Source organism: Pundamilia nyererei, unplaced genomic scaffold (assembly GCF_000239375.1).
Source record: "Pundamilia nyererei isolate P.nyererei 1_Seehausen unplaced genomic scaffold, PunNye1.0 scaffold00208, whole genome shotgun sequence".
Lineage (NCBI taxonomy): Eukaryota > Metazoa > Chordata > Actinopteri > Cichliformes > Cichlidae > Pundamilia > Pundamilia nyererei.
The window spans coordinates 650732-661686 of record NW_005187609.1 but is presented as its reverse complement, the minus strand read 5'-3'; the positions used below and the strand labels follow the sequence as shown (position 1 = coordinate 661686).

The following is a 10955-nucleotide window of genomic DNA, read 5'->3' as shown; positions in this document are numbered from 1 at the left end:
TATTTGGTACTTTCAGATGCCATTTTTGCTTAGTTTTGTGATTTTAAATTTTATTTTTTTTTTCCTAAAGCCACATGGTCACCATAGTGGTGTTATTAGTCAGCTGTTTGTACACTGAGTTAGCAGAATGAGTCTTCCTGTGAGTAGGCATGGGGTAAGTGTTGACATCAATAGAAGTGAGTGATGATAGTTTTTCAGCCTTCTTGTTAAACCTTGTTGTGAACGGAAACTAGCCCCCAGTCAACTTATGTAAACTAAAACGATGAGACGGCTCATAAATGAGTTTGGCCATATCACACACGCAGCCGAAACTTCAACTGTTTCACACATGGGAGATATTTGTCATTCATATGTCACTCAATGTTTCTCCTCCTGTCCACATTTTTGAAGGAAAGGGTCGTACACGTCTCATGAAACCCTGCTGGTTGGAGAAAATGTGGATAATCCTACTTATACAATATCGTATTATAGCAGTGGTTTTTGAACACCCCAAGCACTTCAGCTAATCCCAGTTCTTACTGTAACAGTCATTATGCATTTTGTAAATCAGTCGCTCAAACACGTTCTTCATCTACAATAATCAGTGAAAACTAGCTGTGGTGGATGGAGTGCATGTACATACACATTTTAACACCTTTGAATGTTTTTATTATCTGAACATGTGTTGGGAAAGAGACAGCAAGGCTTGCATGTATTTTTCTAAACCTGAGTGTCCTGAGCGAAGGGCCCTCACCATCATGCTTTCATTCTACAGATCAGCATATATACCAAATCAACTGAATTGATTTCTGCCACCCCCGACTGTCTCTCGGTTAGCTTGTGTCTGCTGTGATGCATTACAGTTTAATTTTTGATCTTTCTGTAGTTGTCACTGTTTCTCTGCAGTTGGTTGAGTTCAATGCGTAGTGGGGCCAGTTTGACTTCTAGTGGACTGTAAGTTGTTGCTTGAAGACGGGTTTGTATCTAAAAACAGAGGTGACTTGGAACTCGTTTGTAGGGACAGAATGACCCTTGTGCAAATGCACTGTTCAACATACTGGATCTTATCTGGCCAAGTTGGTCCCCTGCCTTCGTCATCTGAGAGAAAGCTGCATTTAAGCCTCTGCGTTCAGTTCTTCATACATTTCAGTTTCTTCGTGTCTGCACACTCACACATTAGCCTTATTTTTGCAGTACATCAGTGGCTTTCAGCTATATGAACACTGTGAAAAGTAACTGCTAATGTAAGCTGTTTTCTGCCATTGCTGCACCATCCTCCACCATCAAGTTTTCCAGCTGGTAGTGCAGTGTACATATCATATTTTAGGTTTTAGCTAAACTGCATTACACTAAGACTGAACCAACTTGAGGTAATGGAAAAGCCCCATTGATAGAGCTGTTTGGCAAATTGCTACTTTTGTATTTCCATGTTGTTGTTCTCACTTCCACTCAGTTTCCAGGATTCTTCAAGATCCAAGTGTCAACAGATAATATGATTTGATTTCTCTGAAGACAGTTGAATTATGGATTATTACAGCCATAAGGTGACTTTAGCTCTTCTGTAATGTAAATGCCCAGTTGTGTAAAAAAATGAATCAGATTTGCACTGTACAGTTGTGGTCAGGCATCTTCCTGTGTAACAAGACAGTGTTCAGTTACCTGATCTGTCATATTCATGTCCTGATGGAATGATTTGAGGTTATATGACTGTTCTGAAATCAGTGCGGGGTTTTGTTTTTTGTTTTTTCTTGTTGTTATTTGTTTGTTTTGGGGTTGTTTTGTTTTTTAAATTCCATATTGTTTGTTTTTGCAGAAAAATTGAGAAAATAGTTTTAAGATTAAGTGTCCCCATTTTAAGACCAAGAAAACAAATGTTTGTGATGTCATTTTTGAAAATGAGAAATTGTACAGATGATGAAAATTAAAATCATCTTAATGGGCTTATGACTGCTGCATAATTCTGTTCTTTAACTTAAACATGTAGTTATTCAAAAAGGTGGGATTATAAAATACATTTGTGATCAGTTTACAAACACCAATGGGCATGATTGCCATAGTAATTTGGGGCTTTTATTGATTTCTTTGAACTTTTTGGTTTGCTTTTTGTTTTTTACAAGGTAGAATGATTACATATCATACATTGATAATGACTTCAGAAAATGAGAATTAGGTGCACAAGTGAATAATTATTTAGTATTTTATCTGTACATGGTCAAAATCTGCACATCATCTTCTTTCGGCTGCTTCCTTTAGCGGTCACCACAGCAGCTCTTGTGCCTCCATCTCACACTAGCCCTAACATCTTTGCTCTGTCACACCAGCCCTGTGCGTGTCCTCCTTCGCTACACCCATGAACCTTATCTGTGCTCTTGCTTTTTTTCCTTCCTACTCTACAGCCAGTGTCTTCACTGCTCATGTCAAAATTGTCTCAGCCTTGAAGCTCTTACTTTGTCTCCAAAGCACTCAACGTTAGCTTTCCATCCGATATACTTGTATATCCTGTCCATTGTGGTCACACACTCAGCACCTCAAGTCCAGCCTGTTGTTTGTTTTTTTTGTTTTCCAAACTATAGATCACAATGTCACCTGTGAACATCTTGGCAGACAGAAACTGCCAAATGTCATCTGTCAACCTGTCCATCATTACTCCATGAAGGAGCTCAAAGTAGATCCCTGATGTAACCTCAACCCATCTGTCCCTTCTACCTCAACACTGCCTTTCTGTCCTCACACTGTACCTGTTCTGCGCCACCCTCACATACTTCTCTGCCACACCTGACTTCCTCACAAAGTTTTCTCTAGATCCAGAAATACACAGTGCGTCTCTTTCCGACCACCTTTTTATTTATCCATCAACACTGTCGTCCTCTCGCTTTTATTTATTCATCAGCTTCTCAAAGTACTTCCATCTTCTCAACACCTGGCTTACACAGCTTGCAGTCATTCAGTTGACCTCCTCTATATGCCAAAGTATTCCAGAGTGAAGCATGACAACATCTGTCTGACTGCTATTAATTATTTTATATTGTCAGCCTATCCCAGCTACTATAAGGCAGGAGGCAGGGTACACCCTGCACACGTCACCAGTTAAAAGGGACCTGTCCAGGGTGACACATAGAGACAGACAACCATTCATACCTATGAAGGTAACTAACCCCACTAACTGCATGTCTTTGGACTGTGGGAGGAAGCTGGAGTACCCAGAGAGAACCTACACAAGCATGGGGAGAACATGTAAACTCCACACAGAAAGACCCTGGCCAGGTGCTGGAATTGACCTTCTTGCTGTGAGGCAAACGTGCTAATCCTCCTGGAGCACTTTCTACAACAGGATGGCAGAAAAATTCAGTTTAATTCTATTTATTTATACAGCGCCAAATCAAAGTAACAGTTGCCTTAAGGCGATGTACAAAACTGTAAACGGATCAAAGCAGTTCTGCCTTAACTAAATGTAGATAAAACACTTTGAATGTGCACTTTGGTTCCCCCTGGTGGTTAGAGATAACTACTAATGAAAAATATTTATAATTGATTCCATCATAATAAAAGTAAAAGTCATTAAACCCTTATTATGCTTTCATAAATATTATTTCTTTTATATATCCTCTGACGTTCAACATTTGATTAGTTCCTAAACTTCTAAACACGATGCACAACTTTGTAAAACTGCAGGTTTCCTGCAGTGTGGGGGTTAGCTTCAGTTCCTTCCTGCTTAGTCTTCTCTGTGTTCACAGTGTTATTGACTCACAACATGGAACAGGATGTGAGTATCTACGTTCACAAGCAGAGGGTGCATGCAAGCAGAGCAAGAAAGGTGACGTGTGTGCATGCATGCAGGGTGGAAAGAGAAAGAGGGTTATATGCAGATGTGCTCTGAAAAAGAAATCTTATGGTGGTTTCATGTGTGTACCTTCACACCTTTAGTATCTCCACGCTACATTTTCTTGTTTTACTATCTCCTCTGCTCCCTGCTCCTGACTCAGTGCAGTTGGATTTGTACACACTGTTTTATTAGATTAAAATCTGTCTTCTTTTTGTAAATTTGGCGGTATGGACATGCATCTTTCCTTTCGTTATTTCTCTAAGGAGCAGTACAAGATCACAGATTAACTTTTTGTGCATCTTCATATTAATTTCATCGTTTTATTGAAGTCCACAGAATGGAGGCTGTTTCCCAGAACCTGCAAGGTAAGCTGAGCCGTTTTCAGCAGCAAAGTTAATGCGCTTTGATATTTCCGATTCTTTGAACATAGGATGATAGCATTGAAACACCTTAAATTTTTTTACATGTATTTCAACTCAGTCTGTTTAAGCTGACCTAGTTAAAGCAAATGCAATCTAATTCAGGGGCTCCAAATGTTGCCATACTGGGTAAAAACGGGTGCTTAGCAACAAAATGTGAGACTTTCCGTCACAGAGATCATCTTACATGTATTTATTTTTGTCTAAAACTTCAAACATACAGTTTTAATGATGTAAGATTATTTATAAAGATGTAAATAATCTGTGCTTCAGTGATACTAGCCATACAACTTTTTACTGGACTAAATCCTGACTTCATAAAAAACATCTGGTCTACACAGTTAAGTTAGGCTTTTCTTTTTCATTGAAACAAACTGTTTATGCCTAAAGGTCAGCTTCTCCTACTTAGTTACCGTCTGTGTTTCCACTTTAACAGTCAGTGACACCAACTGACAAAAAGAAGGAAACGTGACTCAGTGTGTGGTTTGTTAGCAGTGTTATGAACTGAATAAAGACAGTCCGATACCAGGACTCTCTGAAATTATTACTCTGTTAGTGCTCCGATTAATTTCTAAAGAAGGGTGGGTGCACAGCTGACCTTCATCATGCAGCGTTCTGCAGAAATTCAGTGTAATCTGAGCACATGATCGGTATTGTATGTAACATGTCCCTGAATTCAGCACAGCAGTCAGTTGCACTCTGACTGTCAGTATTTCCATGCCATAGACCTTGCCGGTGCCAAAAAAGCCTCTGAATAACAGTGAATCTGGCACTTGTTTGGTGAGGTGACTCCGAGAAATTTCTGTGCCATCCTAAAACTCTAAGCTACCTGAACTTCATTAGAAATGATCACCTAGTCATGTATAATCAGGGTTAGGGTTGGAACTACTAGGGCTCACTTCTGTAAAACATCAAACCCTGATTATACAGCTATTGCATAATAACAGTTTGAATGTTCTCTCACAGATGTTTTACTGTCTTTGTGGGGGACGTACCTAATTTCTGTCCTTCAGCAACTTCTGAGCCTCAGGTTCATTTCATATCTGCTGCCCTTTAGATAGATTATTAAAAACTAATATCACATGCTATTTATTTGTAGATACCGTTCAGGTATGTTTTTTGCCCCAACCAAATAAGCTAATGTTATTTATAAATGAATGGACAACATTAATTTGATCAGTTCATTTAAGTTTTTTTGTACAGGTCATTCCCAATAAGACAGACGTTCTAATCCTCAGAAAGCGTGGCTTACATGATCAGTAACACTGTAGGCGTCCTGTCCTCTGCTAATTTTATCAAATACAAATCATTTCATCTTTGACCAGTCCCAGTGTTTTTGCACCCACATAAAGGAGTTTTCTTTGTGCTGATTTTTCCCCACAAAGCTTTTTTTATTCTCACGTTCATCCAGACTATCCTTTATCAGCTTTTGTTATTCATCATTGTCTTCGCTCTGTATCTGATTACTTGTGGGAAATTCAGGCTACTATTTGGCCACTTAACACCTGATCAATGTGTCCATCTCCTTTCAGTAGCTTACCGTTGCCCACGTCACCTATGAGTGAGTGGACTCTTGTAAAAGTCTTTTCCTTCTTATACGGGTACATACACAAACCAGATGTTATTGTAACTGCTGATTTTAACTCTGATTTATTGGGGAATTTGTAAAAGTAAGGTATCTAAAGCGACAAAACCCCCTCAAATATATCTACTATATTGAGTTTAACTGAAAGTCATTCACATTGAAAGTCGTTACAAATACATTTCCTTTCTGTGCTAAAGTTACAGGGCAAGTTTCCATTATTTCAGTTTGCCTCAAACCGCAGAAAAGAGGTTGCTGGGCAGTTTCAGATCTTGCACTACTTTTGTTTCTTTGAAAACTCAATTTCACAAGTTTTCACAAGTCTTAGCATTTCACAAATCACTATATTATCACTATGTAATTCCCTACACTAAAGTCAGAACTCCTGCCTGTTCGTTCTTAAAATGGGCTGGAAATAAGAACCACGTGGGTAAATAAACAGAGTTTACAAAGGATGGATGTCTTCATGCCTCACAAAGTAGGTGGTGTTTATAGGTGGTGTTTAAAGCCTGGTAATACGACTGTTTAACACGATGACAACAATGTGCTGTAGCTCAGGTGGTAGAGCAGGTCAGCTACTAACCGGAAGGTTGGCAGTTCGATCCCAGGCTCCAGTCTGCTTGTCAAATATCTTTGGGCAAGATACTAACCCCAGGTTGCTCTCTGATGCATCCATCAGCGTGTGACTGTGTGTGAATGTTAGATAGTGAGCACTTAACACCCATTCACACAGTTTAGTGCTTGTGCGGTTAGGTGAACGAATTAGTTGTATAAAGCGCTTTGAGTGCTCAGAGTAGAAAAGCGCTATATAAGAACCAGTCCATTTACCATTCTTAAACCTTCCATTGCACATGTTGTCACTTACCCTTCAGTCCAACACTGAGGATGCTTTGGAATTTTCCCAGGGCCGCCCTTTGTCGGCCAGTTGTGCCAGTTGTAACTCCTACAAAATTTCTAGGTGCAGTGAAGATGCTGGTGGTGTACAGTGTGGAGGATCTGTGGATCTCAGTTCAGGTTTTTGCAGAAATGGTCCTGTTTGCCTAGTGTCATCCACACTATATTGTCAAAAGTATTCACTCACCCACCCAAATCACTGAATTCAGGTCTTCCGATCACTTTCGTGGCCACAGGTGTATAAAACCGAGCACCTAGGCATGCACCGCTCGCTCTCAGGAGCTCCGTGAATTCCAGCGTGGGACCGTGATAGGATGTTACCTGTGCAACAAGTCCAGTGATTAAATTTCCTTGCTACTGAATCAGAGGTGGCAAAAGTACAGACATTATGCACTTAAGTCGAAGTACAGATACTAGTGTTAAAAAAATACTCCAGTAAAAGTTGAAGTACTGATTCAACTTCTTTACTCAAGTAAAAGTGAAAAAAGTACAGGCTCTTACATGTACACAAAGTAAGAAAGTAAAAAGTAGCTCTTTGGAAGATGTTTCTACACTGAGTAGTCCTTCCCTTTAAATCGAACCTCTCTTCTTCCTCTCCTGTCCTGATTTTCTTATCTCTGAGTGAAGTTGGCTCTCTTTCTTTTCTCTGCCTGTCAAATATAGCAGCTGGACCTTTAGCTAGCAACACACTGTGCAAATAACTGCACACAAACAGTTTGTGTGTTTGCTGATGTTTGTTGAACTGATAAAATGTGCATTTGAAATTACCTGCACCTTTAAAATAAGACTAAATTTATGCTCCTCGCTCCTCTTTTGTAGCACTAACTAGATGCTGAAGTACTGCTACCACAATTTAAATATCAACAAAAACAAAAATACCCATCGCACTTTAACCGCTGACTTTTTGCCTCTTCCATCTCTTTCTATGTGACATGTCCTGGTGAATAATACATGAACAGGACTGGTTTTCTTGTGTTGCTGTTTAGGCTCAAATTGGTTTGATGTTTGGACGCTCACAGTGAAGTGAAATAATAACTCGCCTTAAATATGTTAAAATTAATAATATATATATTTTTAAATTAAGTAATAAACCTGTTTTGAAAATGTAAGAAGAAAGTACATATACTTGTTCAAAATGTAGTGAGTGAAAGTAAAAAGTAGTCAGAAAGAAAACTACTCAAGTACAGATACCTGAAAATTCTACTTAAGTACAGTAACAAAGTATTTGTACGTTGTTACTTCCGACCTCTGTACTAAATATTCCACAGTCAGCTGTTAGTGGTATTATAAGAAAGTGGAAGCAACTTAGTCATGTAGTGGTCGGCCACGTAAGATCACAGAGCAGTCCCTTAGTTTCAGTGTTGGGAACTCTTAATGCTTCAGCATACCAAGACACTTTGGACAATTTCAGGCTTCCAAATTTGTGGGAACAGTTTGGGGATGATCCGTTCCTCTTCCAACATGACTGCACACCAGTGCACAATGCAAGGTCCATAAAGACATGGATGAGAGTTTGGTGTGGAGGAAACCTACTGGTCTGTCCTCACAAATGTGCTCCTTAAAGAATGGTTATAAATAAACACTCCTAAACTATGGAAAGCCTTCCCAGAAGAGTGGAAGCTGTTATAGCTGCAAAAGGTGGGCCGACATCATATTAAACCCTATGGATTAAAGAATGGGATGTGACTCAAGTTTATAGTTAGGTCCATATATATTTGGACACAAGTTTAGATTTTTTTTTTTACCTGGTTATTGAAACGTATTTAAATAATAGTTACACAATGGATGTCATGTGTAGTCTCTCAGCTTTCATTTGAGGGTATCTGCATTAAAATTGGATGAAGGGTTTAGGAGGGACCAAGGTAATTGGACAATTGATTCAAAGGCTATTTCGTGGGCAGGTGTGGGCAATTCCATCATTATGTCATTATTAATTAAGCTTATAAAAGCCTGGAGTTGATCTGAGGTGTGGTACTTGCATATGGAAGATTTCACTGTGCACAGACAACATGCAGTCACAGGAGCTCTCCATGCATGTGAAACAAGTCACCCTTAAGCTGTGAAAACAGAAAAGAAAACATCTGACAAAGAACAGCTCATGATCCAAAGCAAACCACATCATAAACACAGCGGAGGCAATGTGATGGTTTGGGGTGTATGGCTGCCAGTCCCACTAGGACACTAGTGTTTAATGATGATGTGACACAGGACAGAAGCAGCCGAATGAATTCTGAGGTGTTCTGAGACAAGCTGTCTGCTCAAATCCAGTTACATGGAGTCGAACTGATGGGCATCGTTTCATAATACAAATTGACAATGACCTAAAATATGCAGCCAAAGCAACCCAGGAATTTATTAAAGCAAAGAAGTGGAATATCCTTGAATGGCCAAGTCAGTCACCTGATCTTAACCCAACTGAGCATTTCACTTGTTGAAGGCTAAACTTTGGACCGAAAGGTCCAGAAACAAACAGTAACTGAAGCCTCTGCTGAAGATGTCCTTAAAAGTATGATAGCAATAGTGATGGTCTGTTTTTGTGTGTAATCCTGTGAGCAGATCAGATATCAGAGCTGCTGAAGCCTCACAGAGTCTGTCTGGTGACGCCTGTTATTTTGAACAACTCCAGTCTGACAACGGGAAGGTCAACCAACAGGTTTATGGTGAGTATCATTGGTAGACCTTTGGTCTAATGGCTATTTCACTATGACTACTTTAACTAAATCTGAATCAGCTGGTGCTCTTACAGGATCAGCCTCATTACTACTTGTCTGCTAACAGTTTGTTTGCACACAGAAAACACGTTTATGTGGGCACCAGGGCCGCTCTGGCATCGGCATGTACACAAATCTGCCAGGAGGGGGCACTAAAAGATCTGTTTTTACACTGCGTGTGATTTAGGGTTAGACAAATATTTTTTATCAAGAGTCAGGATCACTTAAAGTTTACTTTCTTGTGGATTAAAGTAAAAATAAATAAATAAATAATGTTGTTAAACTACTTTTATATTTTGTTCATTTATTTAAGGTGGGTCAATGTATTCAAATAAATTTTATTGTCCATTATTGATTGAATAAAAAAAATGGTAAAAAATAAATAAATTACATATTATAAATTGATTATGTGTTTGTTAAAGTGCATTTTGACTTTTTTACTGTAACTTGTTTACTATATTTTGACTTGTTTACTATAACCCGCTGTTTAAAAAGCTAACAATGTATGTATAAACATGTATGAAGGTTCTTAAAGCAGGTCACTGAACAACTTCAAGTTTAATGTTAATTTTTACGAAGTAAAGAAATTTACACTACTCTGTCAAAGGTAGAAAGGAATAAAATACAGATTTTTAAGAACATATATTTATGGCATGATTAATTAATGATTAATGATTGACGCAAAATCAGAGTGAATAAACTGTTGTAAAAGTAATTTGGGCAACATTAATTTGTACCTATTTTGCACAAGAAGCTAAACTTGTGACCAAATTTCATATGGTAACTTGTTTCCTGTGTAAGCAGAGTGGTAATAATGAGGATGACGCTCTACGAGCACTAACTGTCCATCTGAGAATTGCATTCGGCTGCTGCAACACTGACATATGGCACGGTTGCAGGAGCAGCATGCCACTTGTGGACCTCAGTGCTACTGTAGTTTGGAGGTCAATGTAAAGGACCAAAATTGCATAAAATGACACTGTTCCTCTGAAGCTGCAGGCATTGGTCTGTCAGTTTGATATCTAATAGCTTTTCTCTTTGTTTTTATGATGTCTGTTTCTCTTAGGTTCTGAGTCTATGGAGAGGTTACGTGGTTATAAACAAGCAACCCATCAGGGTAAATTACAACGTCTCTTTTAAACCAAACCAGCTTAACTTAAACATTGTGTGATGAGGTTTGAAATAAGAGGGGTTATTTTTTTCCTTACTGGTTCTTACTTGATAAATGACCATTGTGAGTTATGAGCCTTATGGATTATCCTTTCTGACTAGGACACTGTTTCTGGAGAGAGATAGAGCTGAACGTGCCAAACATTTTCTTTTTATATGTATGTGCATAAATGCCCCGATGCATCGGTGTGCACAGATTCATTCTCACTGTGCATAGAATAAAGCAGTGTAGGACTGGGCGGATATGGCTTGCAGTGTAAAAGCACTGCATCAGTATCAGGCCATTTAACACTGCAGTGAAAGGATGGATTCGGCCGCACCACAGTTACCAAAAAACAATCACATTTTTAAATGGAATTTGTTTTCACTTTGTCTTT

At 38.9% G+C, this 10955-nt stretch overlaps 1 protein-coding gene across 1 annotated transcript in view; it reads left to right on the top strand.

Annotated features, from left to right (window-relative positions):
• Window positions 1–3832: 3832 nt before the first annotated feature.
• Window positions 3833–10955, top strand: part of carmil2 (capping protein regulator and myosin 1 linker 2) — a 56778-nt gene continuing 49655 nt past the window's right edge. Inside the window, exons 1-3 of the mRNA XM_005747936.1 lie at window positions 3833–4167; window positions 9254–9357; window positions 10475–10525. Of these exons, the coding sequence (XP_005747993.1) occupies window positions 4140–4167; window positions 9254–9357; window positions 10475–10525 (183 nt within the window). The 5' untranslated portion in view covers window positions 3833–4139. The remainder of the gene's footprint in view (window positions 4168–9253; window positions 9358–10474; window positions 10526–10955) is intronic.